This window comes from Impatiens glandulifera, chromosome 4 (genome assembly GCF_907164915.1).
Source record: "Impatiens glandulifera chromosome 4, dImpGla2.1, whole genome shotgun sequence".
NCBI classification, from domain to species: Eukaryota; Viridiplantae; Streptophyta; class Magnoliopsida; order Ericales; family Balsaminaceae; genus Impatiens; species Impatiens glandulifera.
In genome coordinates this window covers 39,052,559-39,078,567 of record NC_061865.1, presented here as the reverse complement: position 1 = coordinate 39,078,567, position 26,009 = coordinate 39,052,559, and the positions used below count along the sequence as shown (strand labels likewise).

Below are 26,009 nucleotides of genomic sequence, written 5' to 3'. Positions count from 1 at the left end.
CGATACAAGGTTGGACCATTGTTACCTTGATACCTCGCCTTCACTTCATTCCATAGCTCTAAAGAGGTAGTTGTGCTCTAAAAGTGAATTCTCTTCTTTTTATCGATTGTGTTCATTATTCATGATAGGACCATTGCATTAAATCATTTTCCAGCGAATTGCATCTTGAGGTGCAAGCGAAACTATGAATGATCCATCAATGTAACACATTTTCATTTTCGAAGTAAGTGACATTTGCATGCTATTAGACCATTCGAAGTAGTTATGGTGGTCAAAACTCTGTGAGTCAATATTGCTCCTAGAATATCGCAAGGATGAACATAAAGAGGATATGTGCAATCTCGCTTCAATGGTGCCAATGGTGGAAAAACTTGAACATGAACTTGAAATGGAACTTGAACCTGAACAATTAAGTGTTCTTGACGAGCTTCGAAATTAGGGTTCAGAGAAGCACTGACTCATCAAGAAGATCGTCGTTGTCGAAATAATATGGATTATCACATACTGAAGGTTCTTGAAGATGCATGATCGCCTCCTGCTCTGATATCATGTTGAACTTTAATCAAAAAGCAAGAATTCAATAAAGAAATATGAAGAATTATTGTTTGTTATTGATGAAAACCAAAACGTCTGTATTACAATGAGAATTGGGGATCGGGACATATCCCATCCTCATGTTATAAAATGTAACTAGTCCTTGAACTTATGTTATATTTTAAATACAATGAATAAACTTTAATTATAAATGTTAAATCTGCAATTATAAATAAGAAAATAAAAGTCATTAATATAAACTAGTAATTAATTAAATTAATTACTTATCTCAACTAGCATTTAACCCGTGCATTTGCACGAGTAATAATATAAAAAAACTTGAAAAAAAATTACGGATAACATTTTTAATTTTATTTTTAACCGTTTTAAGTTTATGGGTGGGTCAACCCACAATCCGACCCAAGTCTCCATTTACTCAGCATCATTATATATATATATATAGATTAGTTAGTTAAAAAGTTGAACTTATATTAATGTTAAAACGTCCCGCGCTCATCAAATTTTGTGTTGAATTTAAAATATAAAGTCTTAGTAGCCTATTGGTTAAAGGGTTGTACTTGTTTTGTTAGGTTGCAGGTTCAAAACATACCTCTAGCATTTTTAATTTTATTTTTAACCATTTTAAGTTTATGGAAGGGTCAATCCACAATCCGACTCAAGTATCCAAATTAACCACAGCTCTCGACCCGGCAATCCGGACACTTTAAAAATTAAGTATCATTATATATATATAGTTTAGTTAGTTAGTTAAAAAATTGAACTTATATTAATGTTAAAACGTCCCGCGTTCATCAAATTTGGTGTTGAATTTAAAATATAAAGTTGTAGTAGCCTAGTTGGTTAAAGGGTTGTACTTGTTCTTGTTAGGTTGCAAGTTCGAAACATACCTCTAGTATTTTTAATTTTATTTTTAACTGATTTAAGTTTATGAGTGGGTCAACCCACAATCCGACCCAAGTATCCAAATTAACCACAACTCTCGACCCGGCAATCCGGACACTTTAAAAATTAAGTATCATTATATATATATATATATATATTAATTAGTTAAAAAGTTGAACTTATATTAATGTTAAAACGTCTCGCGTTCATCAAATTTGGTATTGAATTAAAAATATAGAGTCTTAGTAGCCTAGTTGGTTAAAAAGTTGTACTTATTTTGTTAGGTTGTAAGTTCGAAACATACCTCTAGCATTTTTTATTTTATTTTTAACCGTTTTAAGTTTATGAGCGAGTCAACCCACAATCCGAACCAAGTATCCAAATTAAACACAGCTCTCGACCCGGTAATCCGGACACTTTAAAAATTATATATATATATATATATATATATATATATATATATATATATATATATATATATATATATATATATATATATATATATATATAAAAGAAATGTTAATATTCTTAAAATTAATTAAACTAACAAAATATTTAAATATTAGACTATCTGTTGAGATAAAATGCATAATCTTACAAAAGAATAAAAGGAAGAAGACATAATATAAGAAGAAGTTGATTACGGGCTAATTATGAACATAATTAGAATAATCTAGAATGAAGTACTTAATATATTATTGATAGTACTCCTCCATAATATTTTATCATCCACGAATACAAGTTTTTTCAGTAATTTTGAATGAAAACAAATATGTAAAAATAAGAAACAACGCAACAAGAACATTTATTTTTAATTCTAAGTTCATTGTGCTTTCTAGATAATAGAATTCTAAAATAAATAAGATATTAAAACATAATAATTAAAATATTATTTAAAGTTATTAAGTTAAGAATAAGTAAGTGATAATACACTATAATAATCAAGTCAAATCAAAATCAAGTAATAAATAATTATATCGGTTAAGTTATTTAACTTATTCAAACAATTCAACCTCATTTCGTCTCACATGTTATTAATTATATCACTTATATCATTAATAAAAAAAATTAAAATATAATTTATTTTAAATTATTAATTTTTATTATATTTATATATCATTACTCTTTAAATATTTTAATTAAAAAAATCATTAATTTCTTAAAATTATCACCAATCATTTTTTTTTATAAGTTATTCAAATAACCCCAATTCGAACACACCCTTAGACTTATTCAGTTTGAAACAAATCAAATATCATTTCATTCGCTCTTTCATCTATTACATAACTCAATTTATTAACAAAAATACTAAAATACTTTTTATTTTAATTATATATTAATAAATTTTAAATTTTTTTATCCAAAAAAATCATTCCTTTCTCAAAATCATCCCCACCATTTTTATTTTCATAATTTTTTAAATAACCTATATCATTAAGTCATTAGGGTTATTATTATTATTAGGTATAAATGTGACATTGCTCTATAGTTTCTTAAAATTTTCAATTTAATAAATGTAATCCATACCTTCTCAATTTAGAAAATCAAATCAATATTATGGAATTAAATTCATTAATTAAATAACTCAAATTTTATTTCACATTCCTAAATAAAAAAAATCACTTACTAAGTACGTCATAAAAACACATTAATTATTTTTTTTTTAAGATTTTAAAATGATAATACACTAAAATAAATATATTTTAAATATAAAATTTAAAATAGAAATTATTTATCAATGGAAAGTTTTTAGGTTAGTTTCATTCAGCTTATTGACGCCAGTTATTCAACTTATTCTGAAGTACGTTTGATATGATCTCAACTTATTTAATCGTTAAACTTGAGTATTTTTTATTCAACTTATACGCTAGCTTATTTATTTTTTATATTTATAATATTATTTAATAATTAATATTATATATATATATATATATAAGGTTATATATATTAATTAATTTAATTTTAAATATTAATAAATGATTTAAATTAAAAAATAGTATATATTTGAAAATAAATTATATTAATATATTAATATCTATAAATTTTTATTAATATATAATTTTAAATATTAATAAATGACTTAAATTAAAAATTAATATATTTTAAAATAAATGATATGAATAAAGAAAGTAATTTATTATTATTATTATATATATAATTTTTCACTTTCGACATTCCTCTCCTACTCAATTTTTTTAATTTTCATTTCATTTTTAAACTCTCACTTTTTTCGTATTATCATCCATTTCGATTAAGTTTGATTCATTTCAATTGAAATATGTAATTTTCAATAATTAATTAAGACTAAGTTGATTTCTGAAACTATAATTATAAATAAAAAATTACAATGTATCTATATTTTATATTTTGCATAATTATTTTATATATTAAAATATATATATATTATAAATAAAAATATATTAAATGTATGTTTTTTATTATAATAATTTTATATAAATATATAAAAATATTATAAATATATAGAATAGATAAGAGAATAAATAAAATGATTAGAAAAAGATTAAATAAATAAGAGAGAATGAATAAAATAATTTGAAAATGATGAGAAAGAAAAAAATCGTTGAGATTATAATCTTAAACACTGAGAAGGAAGGTAGAGAGAAAATTAAGTTTAAACGCAAATCGTGTGTTTGATTATAATATTTTTAGTAAGTTTATTACGCAAAGTTACTATAACAATTTATTACGTAAACACCCATACACAATTTATTAAGTTCGAATCAAACTAGACATTTATAAAAGAAAAACAAACCAAACTAAAATAATATATATAGTATAATCAACGAAAACAAATTCATCTTGAAGCCCGTCATCATTTATTATACATTATGCTGACGTTATCACATGCATATCATCGCATGCAAATAAACTTTAACTATTAAATTATTTAAATGAAAGAAAACAAATTAAAACTTAAATTTTGTTTCATCATATTAAATTATTTTATCTTTATATATTAGTTCTCATCATTTTATTTATGTAACTCTCAACAAATATCTACACTTTATTCACATGAACATATCATATATTCATATATTTTTTAAATTTGTATTTTATAATTTTAATAATTCTGGTTTAATAAATTTTAATACAAGTAATTTTTTTATATCAAAATCAATCGTCAAAACATAGTGATGTAAATTATGAATGATCAAAATAAATTTTATTCATATAAACAAATTATGATTTTTATTATAAGCAAATCAAATATCATAAATAATAATCACGTTAATAAACTTTTTAACAAAGCTAAACATTATCAATAATTATTTAAATATCAATCATTTTCATATTTTTTTAATCTCATTCCATTTTTTTTTTAAATCTAATGTTACTCAAATTTTGATGTTTTAAGGCTAATATATCAATTAATTACACATTCTTGACTACTAGAAGAATAAAAAAAGAAAAAAAAAAGTGTGATAAAGATTTTATCAATTTAATTTAGGAAGATAGAATCCCAGTTTTAGAACAAACTAATATTTTTTTGTTTACTTTAAGAAAACCCATACCGAACAATTCAATTCAATCTTGTCTTCCTTTCTCTCTTTTCTATCATCAAATATATTAAATCTTATCTTAGGATATGAATTTTATTCCTATATATATTTAAAAATAAATAAAATTATATATATATGTATAAATAAATGATAAAACACTTTATTACCGTATATTTTAAAAAAATACAATTTATTCCATATTTGAAAAAGTAATGTGTTTACCTCCAAATATTCTATAACCAAAATTGATGCGACGACAATAACAATAACAATAACAATAACAATAACAATAATAATAATAATAATAATAGAAATAATTAAGAGATAGAAATTTTATAGAGTAGTTATTTGATTTGCTGAAAAAATAACATTATATATATATTTTTATCTTTTCTCATCTTTATTGTTTTTCATTCTCTTCCCTAAATTTTCTCTTTATATCTTAATAGTTGTAGAGTTAAGAAAAAAAAAAAAAGAGTTTATAGATTTTTTTATTGCTAATTTGAAAGAAAAATTCATTAAACTTCACCAAGTTAGTTTAGTGGTAAAAATCAACTTAAGATATCAAAATATTGTAACTGATTTAATCTAAAAATATTTTAAATAAAATTAAGGAGTCATTAATATTATGATGTCTCATACTAGTTCTTCTTAATTTTTAAAACAAATTTCAATAATATGAAAATCGAAATCAGATTCATTTTCATTTAATAACATATTGTCATCTCTAAATAATATTATACTACCATATCAACATTGGTCATACAAAATTTGTCCCTAAATAAACACAAGATTAATATGTACATTTTTTAAAACACAAAATACATATGTATATATTAACATTTTTCTAATAATGTTTCCAAATGTGAAATAAATATTTGTTTATTTTAATATTCATTGCATATTAAAAATATTTAAAAAAAATAAAAAAAATATGACACTAGAAAATAAATAAAAGTAAGAAAAAATATACAAATACCTTACCAAATATATGGAGTACATAAAGAAACAATAAACTCTTTGACCCAGTCAACAACTTTCTCCATTATTTTCTGTTGTACAAAAAGAAATAATCAAATTGGAAGAGTCTTCTAGATATTATTGCCATGCCATTATTATTACATACAATGTTTTCTATTACAGTTTCCAACAAAATACACAAATAAAAAATAAATGATTACAAGATTTTATATTTAAAGAAACTAATTTAAAATAAGATGAAATATTACAAAAATCACAATTATATAAATAAGCTTATAACGACTTCATTTCTACCAAACTTTCTTGTCTAAACTAAGCTAAGCTTCATCCATGGCGGAAAATCCCATCCGATTCGGTATCTTAGGATGTGCTGACATAGCACGCAAGCTATCTAGGGCCATAAACATTGCTCCAGGCGCAGTAATCCACGCCGTCGGCAGCCGATCGCAGGAGAAGGCAACCTTATTCGCCTCCGATAACAGTTTCCCCGCCGGCGCCAAGGCTTACGGAACTTACGAAGCCGTCCTAAACGATCCAGATGTGGACGTCGTCTACATTCCTCTTCCGACAAGTCTGCATGTACGCTGGGCAGTCCTCGCCGCACAGAAGAAGAAGCACATCCTCCTCTAGAAACCGGTCGCTCTTAATGTTAAGGAACTCGACCTCATTCTGGAAGCCTGCCAAGAAAACGGCGTTCAGTTCATGGATGCTACCATGTGGGTGCATAATCCTCGCACTGCTAAGATGAGACAGTTCCTCGACGATCCCCTGCGTTTTGGTCAGCTTAAGACGGTAACAAAAAATTGATTATAACGAATTATGATTGAGTGATGATTTCATTTCAGACTTTCAGTAATATCTAATTTACTAATTACTTGCAACAGGTACATAGCTTCTTCACATTCGCGGTAAAACCGGATTTCCTGAAAAACGATATCCGAGTGAAGCCAGATCTTGATGGTCTCGGTGCTCTTGGAGACATCGGTTGGTACTGTACGAGGGCTGTTCTATGGACGACAAACTTTGAGCTTCCTAAAACAGTCATAGCCTCGAAGAAACCTGTTATCAATGAAGCAGGCGTGATCATAGCTTGCGGAGCTTCGTTGTATTGGGAAGACGGGAAAGTGGCTAGCTTCTACTGTTCATTCCTGTCCAATTTGACATCGGACATAACTGCACTCGGAACGAAAGGTAATTTGCATGTGAATGACTTTGTGATTCCCTTTGAAGAGGAGAAGGCTTCATTTACGGTTGTGTCGGGAAGTGGATTTAAGGAGTTAATGACGGGATGTGAGCCGGTTCCTAGCGAGCATATTGTCACGACCGGGCTTCCGCAGGAAGTGCGTATGGTGTGTGAGATCTCTCGGTTGGTTGCGGCTGTGAAAAACGGTTCGAAGCCTGAGAAGAAATGGCCGATTTACAGTAGGAAGACTCAGCTGGTTCTTGATGCTATTAAAGCTTCCATTGAGAGTGGCTTTGAGGAGGTTGAAGTTGGTAATTGATCGAATCCTTCCTGGCCGTTTGAAGTTTGAACTGAGTGATGGGTACTTAATAATTATGTTAAAATAAAGTTTGTTGGGTTTAGACTTGCTTTTGCTTATGTTTCAATTTAAAAAAGTCTTCTTCTTCTTCAATCCGCCATATATCACCGACCATTTCTCAGCTCATATGACCGGCCATGAATAAAAAGCTTCCATCTTTTGCTGTTGTGCTTTCATTCTGATGTGGGTTTGATTGGATTTTCTGGTTTTCGATTCTATTTAATGGGAAGAAGGAAAAATTATTCGAGTTTGAATCTTTACTCATCTATACTACACATTTCAACTGCCGTGGCTGATTTGATTTGGAATTGCTGACATGGCAATGTATATGTGGCCTTTTCTATTAAAAAAATATTAAAAAATGCTGACATGGCAATGGTTATATATGGCCTTTTCTATGAAAAAAATAAAAAAAATGCTGATATGGCAATGGTTATATATGGCCTTTTCTATGAAAAAAACAAGAAAATTCTCTCTTTAGCCTGACTCTTTTCTTTTTCTTTTTCTTTTTCTTTTTCTTTTTCTTTTCACTCAAATCTCAAGGATGCAGATTTGTTTTTTTTAATAACCTCAATCATTAACATGTATCCCTAACAATAATATAAAAAATTGTGAAAAAAATATTAGGGTAAAATTTTAATGGCGGGTCAATCCACAATCCGACCCAAGTATCAATTTACTCTTAAGCACAGCTCTCGATCCACAATTCGGACATTTTAAAAATTAAGCATTATTGTATATATATAGATATCTGTCTTTGTTTTATGAAGAGAAGAACATGTTGTAGAAGAATAAAGGGGAGCCGGAAGGAAAGAGGGGTTCTGGTATGCTCATGTTGTCCATCCGGGAAAGAAAGGTAGGCCTAGTTTGAGGAAGTGGTTTTTTGGATTTTGTCTGTGTTTTATCCAAAAAATCCTTGTTTGATAAAATGTAGGAAAAAACTTGTTTTTAAAATTTAAAGACTAATTTGCTTTTTGACTTTAGAAGATATGATGTAGGTGAGAGAATGATGGTTTAGAGAATATAAAATTAGAGGGTAGTTTTGGTATTTAAATGATAAAATTATTTGATTTGATGGTTGATAAAATATTTGAGTTTTAGGATAAAAACTGAGTTTTATTCCAAAAACCCATTCATCAAACGAGGCCGTAGTGTTATTTACTTATTTGGTATTCCTAGGGTCTGGGTAACTGTACCTAGGCCTATTTAAAGCAAAACAAAAGCAAAACAAAAATAAGTCAATAATATTAATGAAGGTGAAATTATTTTGAAGTACTATTATATTTAATAATTAAATCACTTTTTTTTTTCTCGTAAATAATTTTATTTTAAGATTATTTAATATATTAAAATTATATAACTAGGTGTGGAAGGTGGATGTCTACACTAACTATTAAATAATTTATTTATTATAAATTACTTTAATGTTTATTATTCTATTATTATTATTATTAAATTTATTTCTCTTAACATATTTATTAGATTAATATTTAATTAACATATAATACTAAGTTTAGAAAATATGTTATTTTTTATATTTATTAGTTATTATTTGTTTAACATTTTTTAATTTATTCTTTTAAAATTTTATATTTTTTCTTATTAATATATATATATATATATATATATATATATATATATATATAAATAATTTTATTTTACTTATATAATATAATTATATATTAAATATATGAGAAAGGATATGAACAACAAAATTGTAATGAAACCACACTTATAATTGAGAAAAGGAAAAAAAATTAAACTGAACTTTATTTTTTTTAAAAATCTAATTTTTTTTTAAAAACAAAATTAAGTATTCTAACTTAAAAAAATTGTTGAGCATGGAGTTTACTGTACTAAACATGGAACGGTTTCCCAACCAAATTTTGTTTGGCGTCCATCTTCCCAAACTAACCTAGTTTGTTCATTCATTCCCAAACTAACTTATTTTACTTGGGAACTCAATTTTATTTATTTATTTCTTTTTTTTACATAAAAATTTTATTATATATAAAGTTTATATTTTAATATATATTTTAAATTATTATTTATATAAACTAGATTATTTATATTTTGATATATAATTTAAATATAATTATTTTTTATAAATTTGATTATTTGTATTTTAATATATATATATATATATATATATATTTCAATTATTATTTATATAATGTAATAAATATTAAATAATTCTAATAAATAATTGTTGGATACTAATAAATTTAAAATATTTTAACCATAACAATATAATAATTAAATATTCGCGTTTTTAAATTTACAATTATTTATTAAATATAATAAAAAGATTATCATATTTCTAGGGCTAAAATATTAATTAAAAATATTATTATATTTAATAAATAATTGATAAATTTAAAAACGTTTTTATGAATATATAATTATTATATTATTATAATTAAAATATTTTAAATTTATTAGTATTTATCAATTATTTATTAGAATGTTAAAGGGAATATTTATTATATATATAAATAATAATTAAAATGTAAATATATATATATATATATATATTAAAATATAAATAATCAAATTTATAAAAAATATTCAAATTTAAATTATATATCAAAATATAAATAATTAAATTTATGAAAATAATAATTTAAATTATATATCAAAATATAAATAATTTAGTTTTATATATAATAAATTTTAAATGTAAAAAGAATAAATAAATAAAAAAAATTGAGTTTGAATAGTAAACCAGGTTAGTTTGAGAATGAATAAACAAATTAGGTTAGTTTGGGAAAGTGAACGTCAAACAAGGTTATTTTGGGAAACTATCCACTAAACATGCAGTTCAGATCTTCTGCTACCGATTGCTGTGTTCCCCTGTGGCGGACTAATCAGATTGCAGCATTATTATTTTAATAATAAATCAATCTGAGTAGGAGACGGAGGGAGGGAGAATCCGGAATCCGGGTTTCGGTCCGGGTTCACACCAGACGCCGTTAACGGCAGCGCCTGTTAACGCCAGGAAATTATATAATATTCATATGATACCCAAATAACATATCTTCGCTCAGGGCACCGTGTCAGAGGGAAGGGTGAGATGCGATGGGAGCGAAGATCTACACGCCCGTTGCCCTGACCCTCATGTAAACCCCCCATACCCACCCATGAGAAGACCGCTTGCCTTCCATGAAAATACAATTACCCGTCTATGTAAAGACCAAATTGACAGGGATTTTATGTTTACGTTTATTAAATATTAATTTAATTTATTAAAAAACACATGCAGCGATATATTATTCGCTTCAAGTAATTCATTCATTCTTTTTCTAGGAATTTTATTTAATTTTTTATTTCATTTTTTTGCTTGCAGACACTCAGGAGCGAAGATATATTTGCTTCAATTAATTTTAATAATTATATTTCCGTTTATTAAATATTAATTCAATTAATTCATATTTTTTTAATTAATTTTATTTAATTTTGTTATTTAATTTTTTTTGCCTCGAGACCCTCTGGAGCGAAGATATATTTGCTTCAATTAATTTTAATAAAAACATCATGTAAACCCCCCAACCCACCCATGAGAAGACCGCATGCCTGCCATGGAAAGACACTTACCCGTCTATGTGAAGACCAAAATGACATTGATTTTATATTTCCATTTATTAAATATTAATTCAATTAATTGAAGATGACATGCAGCAACCGAACAAATCTTCGCTTCAATTCCTTGGCTATTTTTTTTTGTTTTTTTTTATTTCATTTTTTTGGCTGGAGACCCTCATGAGCGAAGATATATTTGCTTAAATTAATTTTAATAAAAACCTCATGTAAAACCCCCATACCCACCCATGAGAAGACCGCTTGCCTACCATGTAAAGACACTTACCCGTCTATGTAAAGACCAAAATGACATGGATTTTATATTTCCGTTTATTAAATATTAATTCAATTAATTGAAGATGACATGCAGCAACCGAACAAATCTTCGCCTCAATTACTGGCTTGTTTTTTTCTTGTTTTTTTTATTTCCGTTTATTAATAAATGTGAATTCAATTAATTTAAAATGACATGCAGCGATATAATATTCGCTTCAATTAATTCATTAATATTTTTTTTATTTATTTAAATTTTTTTGCTGGAAGAGAATATTTGTTCGCCTAGACCATGTTCCATGTAAAATGGATTGAATAGTCGCTTCTCGAGAGAACACTTATTCGCCCCTGGTCCCTGTGTCATGTGACATGGAATGAATAGTCGCTTTTCGAAAGAAGACATGTTCGCCCCGGTTACATGAATATATATACCCCCTAATATGATTATTTTATAATCATTTCCGCCCGATTCATCTCTCTCTCTCTTCCTGCCTCCTTTCACGGCGATTCGCAACCGGCTACCCGTCGACCAAACCAAAATCAACATCTTCACGACTCCACAATGGTACGTATTCCTTAATAGTAACTTTTCATATTTAGGATTATGGAACTACTAAACTAGATTCTGTTATGTGATGTTGTTGTCTCGTTAATCTTTAGGAAACCCTACTCTCTTTAGGAAACCCTACTCTCTAAATGTCACCTTCAATGTAAATCCATCGGATTTAGGAAAACTTACCTAGTGTTAGGTTTTGGGATATTATTTCCATGAAACCCTAGTACATACTAACAAAGACCGTTTTTTTCATGCACGTGTAGGCAACCGCCACAACATCCATCCAAAACTTTGGCAAAGACTGGATTTTATGCCCAAATCAATTAACAAGTGAAGAGATAGTACTATTCTTGACATATCTCCCTTTTTTTTTCCATATTGTTTAAGTTGTCATCCTGTTTATCTGAAATATTTATGATTGTTCTTAAACAGCACTTGATGCAACAATATGCTAACACATGTGGTGCCACGGTGACAATGAGGTGGCGAGACGATGTGACCCACGTCATAGCATCCACCGATTCTAATGGTGGATGCGGTCGCACTATCAAAGTATTGAAGGCAATATTGAACGGGAGTTGGGTCATTACCATTGATTGTGAGACTCTGTTATTCTTAACCCTTTACTCTTAACTGAATATTCATTTTCACATATATGAAACTAAAAACACCTATTGCTTTTGTACATGGATAAAATCATCAATCAGATTTAACTGTTACGTGGACGAGGAACCATACGAGGTGCAGCGAGATAATCATGGGACTGTGGGCGGTCCAAGAGCTGGCAGAATGCGGTATTTGAACAATGTAAGTTTTGTCTTATTCCTACTACTCCTCCATATGATATTCAATTCTCCATGATTACTAAAAATGTTTTGTATTTTCTTTCAGCTGCCGAAACTGTTCGACAGTTACACCTTCATATTTGCAGGGGAATTCATCCCGGCTTACAAAGTGGATCTTATGGGGTTTGTAATTGCTGGAGGAGGTACAACTAAAGAAATGGAGAATCCGTTTGTCGAGCCCGAGGTCGACAAAACTATAGTTGTATTCGACAAGTCTCGGCACGATGTTAATGAACTTGTTTGGGTATTTGAGGCAGAGAATCCTTTGAAGACATATTTGGATGTGTTTGGTGTTCCTCACACAAGCTTGCTAGAATCCATTGCTGCTTGTGATTTGCAGCCTTTGTTGTTGTAATAGACATGTGTTGGTTGAATTTGTTACCGAATATTTTGCATTCTTCAATTCGTTAATGTCATATTTGATTTCAGATTTCTCTTTTTGGTTCTTCGAATTGTGTTTTTTTAAAACACCAGCCTTATATTAAACTAAATCTTGAAACATGAAGAAATAATGTATAACTTGAAGTATAAATTTTTATTCATTTTTTAATACATAGCCATCTATGTAAGTTAATCTCCCCTAATGTGATAAATAATTAATATGTTTTAAAACAACTGTCAAAATAATCTTTCTAAAACAATTGTCAAAATAATAATGTGAAGAAATCTTCGCTTACTGATTGATTGATTGATTTATTAATATTAATTCATAATAATTTTAGTCATTTAATTATTAAAATTAAATAATTTTTTTAACAATTCACCTCACCGCCACCTAACACCTGCCACCTTTTCATTAAATGCTGCATGCAGCAAGCCATGCTGCTAAGCTAGACAAAGTTTGTACCGTTCTCTCTCTCACCTGTACGACCATTTCTTCGCCGAAGTGATACTCCATTGTCTACCATCGACCTCTCCTTCGCCGGAGACTGCATTATAATATCAATCCATCTTCCTAAATTAGAAAATGATATGTTTTTGAATGTCATCTATACCTTCTTTACTTTTCATCCCAACCTTTTTTATGTTTTTCGAATACTCGACATGAAATGTTCTGTTCTGGTTGATTATCAGGAAGGAACACATATGAGCGAGAATGATATGAACGAGAATGATATTAATGATTTAAGGTAACATGGTTTAACTTCTCTAATTTTTTCGTTCATATGTAAGCGAAGATCTCTTCCCTAATAGCTTTTTTGATAATAAGTTTTAAAGCGAAACTATATTCGCCTAATATTACAATGTTATTAATGTTGAAGTGAAGCTCTATTCGCTTATATTGTTTTCATTTTACAATAATCTACAAGTTCTGTTTAGTTGAACCTTTATTTTCCACGTGTTCAAATTGAACAGCGAATCTGCTACTTGTCGTCGTCAATTGAATTTCGATGGAAACGGCCAACCTTTGGAGGACATCGAAGCCAACTTAATTCCACTTTTAGGTAGGGAATTTGAGAGTGAAGAAGAAGGCTACGTATTCTACTTAGCATACGCTAAACTAATAGGATTTGGTATAAGGCGCAGTTCAAAACATGTAGACAACGAGGGTAAAATACTGGATAGAGTTTTTTGTTGTAGTGCACAGGGTGAACGGGGAAAGGACAAACGTGATGTCTATGTGAAACGTAGACGTTCTGTGACGAGGTTCTGTTGTGAAGCGAAATTGAGGATAAAGAGGGCAGACAATGGAAAGTTCCAAGTGGTAAATTTTATTAGTGATCATAGTCATCCTCTTGCAAGTCCAAAGAAAACTCACCTGTATAGATGTCATAGGAATATTTCTGCAGTTGCAGGCTTACATATCGAGATGGCCACTAACGTTGGAATTCCTCCTAAGTCATCACATACTCTAATGTCTAAACAAATCGGTGGAAGGGAGAATCTAGGTTTTCTTCTTGAGGATTACAAAAATTACCTGCGCACGAAAAGAACCAGAGAGTGTAATTTTGGGGAAACAGGGGGTGTATTAGAGTATTTGCAGAAAAAACAATCCAATGATCCTGGTTTTTATAATTCTTTTCAACTTGATGCGGACGATTTGATAACGAATATTTTTTGGTGTGATTCCAACATGCGGTCCGATTATTCATACTTCGGAGACGTGGTCAGTTTTGACACCACATACAAGAAGAATAATGAAGGTCGTCCAGTTGCGCTTTTTGTAGGTGTCAATCATCACAAACAATCAATTATTTTTGGAGCAGCTCTATTATACGATGAAACAACGATGACTTTTGATTGGTTGTTTGAGACTTTCACCAAAGCTATGCGTGGGAAAAAACCAAAAACCATTCTTACAGATCAAGACGCGGCCATGGCTAAGGCCTTGGCGTCTACATGGCCCGAAACAAATCATCGTCTCTGTATTTGGCACATATTTCAAAATGCAGCCATACATCTTAGCTCGGTGTTCCATAATTTCAGAGATTTTTCTAAGGATTTTTCTTCGTGTATATATGATTTTGAAGAAGAGATAGAGTTTGTTGAAGCTTGGAATCAAATGTTGACAAACTACGGGCTTGAAAACAATGACTGGTTGAAACGCATGTTTAGCATCAGGCGAAAGTGGGCATTAGTCTATGGACGACAAATGTTTTGTGCTGATATGACGACAACACAAAGAAGTGAGAGTATGAACAGTATGTTGAAAAGGTACTGCTCCTACAAACACAAGTTTTTAGAATTTTTCAAACACTTTGAAAGACTACTCGATGAAAGAAGATATGATGTGTTGAAAGCTGATTTCAAATCAATTACCAGCCAACCAAGTCTTAACTATCCAATTTTGATCTTAAAGGATGCCTGCAAAGTTTACACCCCAGAGGTCTTTAAGTGCTTTGAACAACAATGGTTTATGTCGCATGATTGTGGTGTAGAAATGTTAGAGGATGTCGACACACACAGAAAATACAAGGTAACACCCCACACTAGGAGATGCTCTCATACAGTTACAGTTCATAAGAATGACGATAAGAATATCGAGTGTAGCTGCTGTAAATTTGAATTTGGAGGGATTTTGTGTGCTCACATCCTAAAGATTTTCACAACGATTGACGTGTTGAAGATTCCTCCGGCGTTGATATTGAAGAGGTGGACAAGAACAGCCAAAGATGGAATATTTGGAACTGATCCAATCGTGGACAGTACTAATGTTGATCCGAGTGAGCTTCATAACATAAGATACAGAGATTTGTGTGGGTTGTCCATGCATTTATTTACCAAGGCAGCCGAAAGAGATGACACTTACAAGCATGTAAAAGAAATCATGCTGAGCCAGTGCACGTTTGTGGATAAAAAATTACAGGAGAGTATAAATATGCAAACTCCACCAACCGGTGTATCACGTTCTGCCGAGGGTGCCCCTGTTCAAGCGAAAGGAATGAAAACTAAGAAGCCAACAAGGTCTGGTAAGAGAAGGAAAGGTGGACTAGAGAAGAACTCCAGAAAAAGAAAATAAACAAGAATAACTAGCCAATCACAGATTCCGGTATGAATATGCTGACTTAACTTCTTTACTAATAATTGGGTTATTCTTATTAATTTATTAACATACTTTTCAATAATTTCATATACCTTTCCAGCCATCAAATGCAATGCCAACGACCACTCCACAGTTCTCAACTCCTCAACAATGGGACGAAAGTTTCAGCATGGACGCCAATACTCCGTTCACTGTTCTTTTGTCATCTCAACTATCGAATTCCAGTTTCATGTGAAATCTGATATGTATATAGTATTGTATGTATGTTGGATTTGAAACCAAGAAGAAGGTCGAATGTATGCATGCGAAGTTTTATGCAATACCAAATGAATGACCACACTAATTCATTTCTAAAAAAATGAAAACAACTAAATCAATCGAATATTTATTCGCCCCCAGTCGACTACTATTAAGTATTAAGTATCCTATTAGTTACAAATTGAGAATATGAAACACAGAAATGAGGCGAATATGTATTCGCTTCAACCTCACCAAGTATCTGGGGCGAATATTTATTCTCCTCATATTTCTTTCATGAAATTGATATTTATGTGGAATTTGGTATTTACATGTCAGGGTAAGTGTAATGACATGACAAGTCATCCCGCTTCTAATGGTTGGGTTGGGGGTTTAACATGACCAATTATTTGAGGAGAATATGTATTCGCTTCATAGAAAATCAGTATTTGAGGCGAATATTTATTCTCTTCATATTTCTTTCATGAAATTCGAGTCTTCACATATAAATTTCATAAAAGTTTATTAAATGAAGAAAAAAGATTTGAAGCGAATATTTATGCGCCTCATGTTTCTTTCACTTAATTTATTCATTTAACACATAAATGAACAAGTATTTGAAAATCAAATTTCATAAAAAACAATCTGCATGTATACATGTTCATTATTGTCAAGATGTGAAGTAACATTTTTTGAGAATTGAAATTACACAACATATTCTTTATTGTAACAATAAATCATTAAAATTATATGAATAGTTTAATTACCCAATCTGTCTGCATCTACATTATTGTACTCATGTCAACTAAAATTCTTTGTAAAATTTAATTACAAAATATGTATACATTTCCTAATTCATGGACTTATCCATTTACGGCAGGAATTGTAGACCTTGCTCCTGGCATTGTTGAGCTCCGAGCCAATGACACGCCAACAATATTCTATCCTCAATGTCTTTATTTGGTTCCTTACATTTCTTTTAACGCCAAAGCCAGTTTTCCAACCCTTCACCTCACCATCATACGTCTCCATGTGTCTCATGCAAAAAATGCCGCAGTCAGTGTAATTCTTGGAATCCTGCCATGGCAATTTCAAACATATCTTTTCCAAACCGCCATACTTTTCAGCAAGAACGGGGTCTACGTCGTTCATATATTGTTGAATGTAGTCATCCTGATACATCATTACAAACAACATGATGTACTGTATTTTAGTGCTACTAGAATTCCAAAATTGAACTATTTTAAATTTTAATTGTAGTGTCATACCAAGATTTGTGCATTCTTATATCTTCTTTCGAAGGGCGATTGCATAGGTGACTGCCTGTTGTCAATTACTTGAAATTGCCTTTGTATGAAGTTATAGCAAACCAAGTAGAAATGTCTGTCATCAATGATTGGGAAAAACAACTGTGGATAGAATTAAAAAAAATTAGATTTGAACTGAGTTGTACATGCTATTATAAGGTACCACATCCAGAGATGTACTTACGAGGTCCACTTCGAAGAAGTCCTTTTTCGAAATTTGGAAAGCCCGACCTTCTCGACAGAACCTTTCATTGAATTTGTCTCGGGTAGTTATCCCACCTTCACGAAAAATCTGTTTACAGCAGTCTTTAGTCTCACAAGAATAACATAATTGATAAATAACAGTGCTAGTACAACTTACGGTGAGCACGGTTGTGTAGAAAATCTTATTGTAACGACGTTTTACATTTTTCCTAGAAAGGTCGTGCAACATGTATGACCAAACGTCAATAATCATACTGTCTACCCAGGTTTGATCAGCCATTGTAAGCATCTCCCCGCGCGTCACGTGTAGACATAGGTTATCCGCAATAAATAACATTTCACTGCATGAAAACAACAAAACATGTTTCAGAATGGTGTACAAATCATATTTTTTATGAATAATTAAGCATTTGCAGGAAACATTACCTTGGATCAAGTCCTGTAGCAAATATGAAACCCACAAAAATCTTCTGAATATTTGTCATTTGTTTTACATCCCTAAACATTTTATTGAAAAATGGGGTTTTCAAAGCTGGAGGCAATTCCAATGCTTTAAGCCATTCTTTCATTTGCATGTTTGGACGAGAAGAGACAGTTTGAAGTGGCGGTAGTAGACTTGAGATGCCTTCTTCCGGTTCATTCTTTACTATCTCCAAAGAAGAGGCAGTTTGAAGTGGCGGTGGTAGACTGAAGATGCATTCTTCTGGTTCATTTTTTACTATCGCCAAAGAGGGGGAGTTGTTGTTGGTTTTGGTTTTGATGACATCAGTTAACCAATCCGTTTTCAAATTTCGGGGGGCTTTTCTGTAGACATTTAAGGCCTTTGACGGTCCTGCTTCCTCTTTTTTTGGGATAATTTGGGTAGGAGGCAAGGCTGGGGTGGTTGGAGTGCTGGTGTTCGTGTTGGTTTCTGTTTTGGGAGTAATGGGGTTGGCTTTGGGTTTGGCTTGTGCCATTGGAGGGGCTGGGGTTTTGAGTGGAGGAATGGGGTTGGCTTTGGCTTGTGCCATTGGAGGGGCTGGGGTTTTGAGTGGAGGAATGGGGTTGGCTTTGGCTTGTGCCATTGTAGGGATTGGGGTTTTGAGTGGAGGAATGGGGTTGGCTTTGGCTTGTGCAATTTGAGGGGTTGGGGTTTTGAGTGGAGGAATTGGGTTGGCTTTGGCTAGTGCCATTGGAGGGGTTGGGGTTTTGAGTGGAGGAATTGGGTTGGCTTTGGCTAGTGCCATTGGAGGGGTTGGGGTTTTGAGTGGAGGAATGGGGTTGGCTAAGGCTTTTGCCATTGGAGGGGTTTGGGTTTTGAGTGGAGGAATTGGGTTGGCTAAGGCTTTTGCCATTTGAGGGGTTGGGGTTTTGAATGGAGGAATTGGGTTGGCTAAGACTTTTGCCATTGGAGGGGTTGGGGCTGTGGTTTTGGTTTCTGTTTTGAGTGGAATGGGGTTCTTGTGGGATTGGGCCGTTGGTGTGAGGGTGGTTTGTGTGTTGTCTTGGGTGTTTAGAGGAAGGGTGTTGGATTTGGCTTGGTTGTTGGCGTTGATATTTTTTTGGATGTTGGGAGACAGGGTGCTCTTGTTGGATGGGGCCGTTAGTGGGGGTTGGCTTTTGTCTTTGTTTCGGTGGTGGGGGTTAATGTGTTCTTGTTTGCTGGGGCCGTTGGAGTGGTGTTGGCATGGATTTTGGGAGGAAGGATGTCTTCTTTCGCGTGGGTGGTGGTTTCTGTGTTGGGGTTAGTGCCACTTCCTCTAGGCTGCTGATGTTTAGTTTTGTCCAAGCTCCGTTGTAACCCTTCCCTCAGGATTGAATGGGAGTTTAGTACAGTGGCCAATGGCTCAAATGCAGACTGTACAAGTTCCATTGCGTTTATCTGGTGCATCTCATTCAGATATTTAGCCCCTTGTGCCAATTCGTCTACAGCGGCCGCAACCTTCCTCAAACATGATGCCAGGTTCTGTGGAATTGGAGCCTGCTCAGTTTGATTGTCATCTCCAGATTGTGGTTGTGTTGGCTCCACATTTTGTTGAATCGGTGGTTGCTCATTCGGAATAGCTATGCGAGCAACTACCCTACCATGTCCAAACCCCCCCTGTGCAGCCTCATACTCAACCCTTTCGTACATCTTCTTCTCGTCCCAACATCCTAAAATAGGAAAACTCCTTGAGATCTTACTGTTTACCTTGAACTCAACCACACGGTCCAAGTAGCACAACTGATACATTAGCATAAACAAATACATGTTACGTTCAAACTCATGAAAAATTATGAAGGTACAACCTACAGCAAATAGATTTCTACACTCACCAAAAGAAACGTTAACGGTCCATGGAAATAGGATGTCTTCTTTTCTTTCCACTTATAAACACTGTCGACTAGCCCGTCTAACGTGAACTTGCACTAGTTGTAGTCTTTGATTTTAGATACATCCTGGAGGGATTTCAGTACTTTGAATCTGTACATAAAACAGGAGTGACTCAAGCCATTTAAAATGATATTGAAGTTCTAAATGAAATCACAGAATTAATGCTAGGTTCTTTGGGTATACCTGCATTGTGGATTTTGGGATGTCCACAAAAAACTGGATACAACAAACACCACGAAGTCCATCTTGAAGTTACTGTCTCCTTATGTGTTCTGTAGAATTTTCTCAGGCATTTGGTAGGTTGAAGGACCTCCACTGTTCTCGTATCCCCATCTCCTTCTCCACGCCGTGAGATGGTCCTTGTACACCTTGTCGTTCGTGTGATTTCCTAAACACTCTGCCACTACTAATTCCCCTCTGGGTATGTTCAATACACATTGAACATCCTCTTCATCAATCTGCATCTCCTCTCCACTGTGTAGGACGATGCTCCTCCTTCTGGGATTGAATAGACTCACAATGCACCGTGAGAATTGAAGTGGGCATTTTGATATGCCAAGTGACAGAAGGGAACCAAATCCTATGTCCCTCACAACCTGCTTCTGTTCTTCCGATAACCTGTTAATCAGGTGATGAAGTGACGATGGAGAGGTTCTGCTCTTGAAATCAACATCAGGGTCACGAGTTCTTCTTCTTTTCTTCTTAACCTAGTTCTCACTAAGTGCTTCATTAGCCTCGTTTGCCAGAATATCCAGTGGTGTCGTGGGCGTGCCTGATGCCTCGGGTTTTCTTTTCCTTTGTTGAATACTACATTATCATTAGCAAATTGGATTACTTCCCTAATCCAAATATAGGCAAATTTGTACATTTTCTAACATTAGCGTAATTACCTTAGTGTGTTAACTTCCGTCGTGGATTCAGTATATGGAACTATTTGCATATCGGAATCCTAATTCTGAGATGATAGAGTCACATTTAGATTCGAACGAACTAAACTAAGAAAACGAAATAGACCCAAGCATGCAACCGTAAACTTCTTACCATTTTGGCAGGAGCAGAAGATACTAACCGGAAGAGAAATGGATTCGTAGTCGAAAGGCCGGAGACGATAGCGCTAGGTCAGATTGTAGAATAACCTGTGTGTATGACGGCCGGAGTCGGGCTTGAGATGTTTTACTTTGTAAAGTGCTCTGTTAGTGTGAATGTATTTTCATGAGGCCGTATCGGTTTTCACAAACATGAATCAGGAGTTTCTCATGAACTTCGTATGAGTAGAAGCGATATTCGCTCATGGAATGTGACATGTAATCCTGCATTATGAAAAGAAACATACTAGAATATGCGAGGATGTATTCGTGCAGAATTCCGCATTGTACGAATATATCTTCGCTTAGGACATGTATTTATCGTTTCACATTATTTGAAAAAAAAATCCCACAATGTGAACAACTATTTGCTTCTCAATGCGGAAGAAGCGAACAAATCTTCGATCAGCAAATCTAACAGATCGAATCCAATCTAAAGGATTGACATTTGATTGGATGGTAGCGGTGGAAATGACTTGCCGTGGTCACAAAGCCTGAGACTTTGTGACAGTTGAATTGACATGTCAAAAAATTTTTGGCGCTTCATTTTATTTATTTCATTTTTAATTGAGCTGTGAATTAAATTTAATTTATTTTTCTTCAAATATAAATAACAATATATATATTTTAGTTTTACACTGATGTAATAAATATAATGTTTGTTATGTATGAATAATTTAATATTTCATATATTGTTAATCATATTAAATGTAATTTTTTGATTTATGACCGGTGGATTGAGCCTTTATTTCTATAACTTTTTGGTTTCGATAATAAGTGTACCAAGATCAAACATCACCTAATTTTTGTTTCTACTTTTTAATTAACAATATATAAATTATGAATGATGTTTCCTGTCTAAAATACTGAATACTGGTCCGATTCGATATGTAATGATTACTTTAAGATATGATATACCGTACGAAAAAATTTCAGTAAAGAATTATAAATAAAAATGAAATGTGATTTACGGGATACAAATTGAAAAATTGTTTTTAGCGAAGAAATCTTCGCTGCGTGTATTTTCCTGCCACATTCCTTACTAATTTTGGTCTTCACATACAAGCGTTGGTGTACTTACATCAGGGGTAAAGGGTCTTCTCATGTAAGGGTTGAGTGTTTCACATGTACGTCAGTTTAGAATTCATTGAAGCGAAGATTTATTCGCTTTATATAAATTTTTCATAAATTGCAATTTTCACTGAACACGGATATATGTTATCTGCTTTTCATCTTTAATTAGATGAATTCATGTGTTAAAAAAGTGAACAAAAAATTATTCTGACGATATAATTGAATTATATGAATTTCTTTAATTAATATTATTTTAAATCTAAATTATATTCGATATGATGTTGCTAATATAGAAATAATAGTATGTATAATAAAAATTTATACTTATTTCCTGACATAATTTTATATATATATAAATAATATTTAATAAAATATAATGTTAATTACACTATTGTAACAATACTTTATCAATAATGAAATATTTAATATAATATAAATACTTTATTAAAATATAATATTTATTAATTTATGTGATGTGACAAAAAGACTGCACACTGTTCCGATTTGACCTATGATGACGGGCTTAATAATTTTCCTGAATTCCTAGATATGAAATGATTTCTTTATAGGGTTTTATACAAAACCAAACTACTTTTTCAATGATGAAATATAATTTAATAATGATGTGACAAAACAAAGGACTGCCTACTGTTCCACCAAGTCATTTGAGCGAATATTTGTTCGCTTAATGTCATTTTTAATAATTTAATATAATATTTAATAAACGGAAATTTAAATTACATTTAATTTTGGTCTTCACATACACGGGTTAGTGTCTTTCCATGACAGAGAAGCGGGCTTCTCATGGTTGTGTTGGGGGGTGTACACGGGGGACAGGTGGAAAACAAATATGGCGAAGATTTCTTCGCCTATGGAGTTATGTTAGCTATAATCTCTTCGCTGTTCGAATTCTTTTTTTTATATGATACACGGAACTTCAAAATTCATGTTAATTTTGGTAATTTGTGGGATATTAAAATGTTTTCACGCTTAATGTTTTCAATAAAATATATTTTAATTCTTATTTATATTGAACATAATTTCCTTCATACAGCAATAATATTATATTGAATATAATTTTATAATTATTTATGAAAATATTTTTATTAATGTAGAAATAATTTATTATTTAATATAATGTTAATGACAATATTGAATTATTTGTTTCATTTAATATAAGTGTTATTACTTTTTCGTTAATGAAATTACTTTTTCATGATGTGACCAAAGGACTGCAAACTGTTCCGATTTGATATTTGATCACGGGAAATTTACTTTTTCTGAATCAATAGATCTAAATATTTTATGAAGAAAACAGATTTTCTGTTTGCTATAAATGTAGGGATTACATAAACAATCTTCGTCGGCAGCATGAAATATTTCGTGAGCGTTGTTGTTGAGAGTGTGTGTTTTTTTCAGATAGTTTGTTGGGTTGTATCATTTGGGAGATTCTCTGTGATGGAAAACTTGTACAATGAAGATCAACTGGTGGAAAACATCTTCAGTTACCACGAATGCTTGATAACTCAAGTAGAAACTACCGATCAAATGAAGATCATTCGTGTCCACTGCTGGTGGGAAGCGCCAGCTGTGGGAGATTCTCTGGGATGGAAAACATCTCAAGAGATAACTCAACAGGTGTATGACCCCAGTTATGCGTGAAAGATCCGCTGTGGTCGCTTCAATGGAGATGCCTTGAAGCTGGAGATGCAGATGAATATTGTTAAAATGCACAAATGTTTATGAAACGTAGAAATGTTTATGAAACTTGTAATGAAATTTTGTACGTCGAATTATAATAATTATTTGTTATTTATATTTTCATGCACATGTCATTAAACATTTATAAAATAACGAATTTATTATAAATATTAAAGTATTATAATATCTACTCTTCTGGCTAATTATACGTTTCCCATAAGTGAAATCATTGCCTTAATTGTAATCTGACGTGACATGTAATGTAAAATGTTTTGGCGCTTCTTCAATCATTCAACCATTCCTTGGATTTAATATACAAGCGAATACATTTTCGTTCAATGTGGTCGACCTCAAATATGAATATCAAGCGAATAGTATTTCGTTTCGTAACAATGTTGTGTTTAATATAGAAACTTACAGGCGAATGGTTCTTCGTTTTCAAATTCATTAGAGTATGACATGAAAGTGGCACAAATACAATAATATGTAACTTCAAAGATGTGATGCGACTTCATCTTCGTTTTCAATCACATGGTAAAAAGTAATACACTAACAAACAAACGAAGAAATGTCCGTTCGATTTACTGATTAGATACTGTGTAATGAAGCGAACAACCAATCGATGGATCAATTTAAGGGTTTTACATGAACACATCAGTTGTTTTACATTATACTTTGAATTGATCATGACATCCAAATTGCAATCAAACAATCAAACATAACGAAAATGATTTGATTTATATCACTCCAGAATAAACTAACTACATAATGTAAAATATAACTTCAGACTATAATCAAACATAACTTCATAATATTGTTGAATACAGAAAAACATTCCATAATCCGTTTACATAAGTACTGCACAGATTAACCAACAAAATAGCTGTTCAAAAATACAAATGAAGTTCTAGTCTGATTCATGAGAGGATGACTCGTCAATCGGTCCTGTCAGCGACACGACCTCATGTTCGATGACGGGTGGAATGTATAGCTGAATGGCTTCGTTCACAGCATTGATCCATCGGTTGGGGATTAAAACCGTCAAAGAATTTTCAATTATTGATGCGTACTCTAGGTAAAGATGGTGAGGAGTAAGCATGAAGTCCTCCGGAGGATTGAGTCCATTCGAAGGTAGGGGATTCCGTAGGCGAAATTGTCTGTATATGACAGTTGTGCAGTAGGAGGTACTTCCCTCAAGGCCCAACAAAATGATGAATGGAGAACCCCTCATCTCGTACATCATTACAGTAAAGAGATACCACGGAACAATGAACCTAATTGGGTGAATATCCGAAATAAAATTCGGAGGCACGAGTCCATTGACCCTTTGCACTTGTAGATTGGCAAAGGAAGTGTAGGGAATTGAAGGACGGGGCAACCAATGCAACTTGTCTAACAACCAGAGGTAGAGAACCAAAGGTGATCCACGGCGAGAATAGTTGTTTTCCTCTAGAACAAATTCGTTAAGACCAAGTAATGTCTCAGCAAGTACCAGGCTAGCCAGGTTTGGGGCGTTTCCCATCAGTGCAGGAACTACCGGCAGGATCCTTTCCGAAGGCCGTCGTCCTGCAGCCGGACATAAAAAAATGAGCCAGAACCACAAGCATGATCAGTTTGCTTTGTGTGTGGTTGATGGTCCTCTCAGCTCCCTGGACACGCCAAATGTACTCGTCTATGTTTGTCATATTGAGAAATCCATGTTGGAGGGTAAACAAAAGAGCATCAAACATTGTACATCCATAGAAGCTGTCGCAAATGTGGACGGCCATATGAGGATCTTGATTGACAGGCAAAATCATGAGTGCAAGACTACCACACCTAAGGATTAAAG

The 26,009-nt window shown here is 32.0% G+C and overlaps 2 protein-coding genes across 2 annotated transcripts; both read left to right on the top strand.

Annotated features, from left to right (window-relative positions):
• Positions 1-6,243: 6,243 nt before the first annotated feature.
• Positions 6,244-6,626, top strand: LOC124936589 (uncharacterized oxidoreductase At4g09670-like). The gene has a single exon (XM_047477101.1). The coding sequence runs from the start codon at positions 6,270-6,272 to the stop codon at positions 6,567-6,569; it is 300 nt and encodes a 99-aa protein (XP_047333057.1). The 5' UTR covers positions 6,244-6,269; the 3' UTR covers positions 6,570-6,626.
• Positions 6,596-7,441, top strand: LOC124936588 (uncharacterized oxidoreductase At4g09670-like). Its single transcript, XM_047477100.1, has 2 exons — positions 6,596-6,731; positions 6,824-7,441. Exons 1-2 carry the CDS (start codon positions 6,642-6,644, stop codon positions 7,439-7,441), a joined length of 708 nt encoding a protein of 235 aa, XP_047333056.1. The 5' UTR covers positions 6,596-6,641.
• Positions 7,442-26,009: the final 18,568 nt, after the last annotated feature.

Excerpts from the sequence above, each read along its gene's own strand:
- LOC124936589 (XM_047477101.1), top strand. The coding sequence starts at position 6,270 with ATGGCGGAAAATCCCATCCGATTCGGTATCTTAGGATGTGCTGACATA.
- LOC124936588 (XM_047477100.1), top strand. The coding sequence starts at position 6,642 with ATGGATGCTACCATGTGGGTGCATAATCCTCGCACTGCTAAGATGAGA. Across the intron at positions 6,732-6,823 it reads GTTTTGGTCAGCTTAAGACG|GTACATAGCTTCTTCACATT; the intron begins GTAACAAAAAAT and ends TACTTGCAACAG.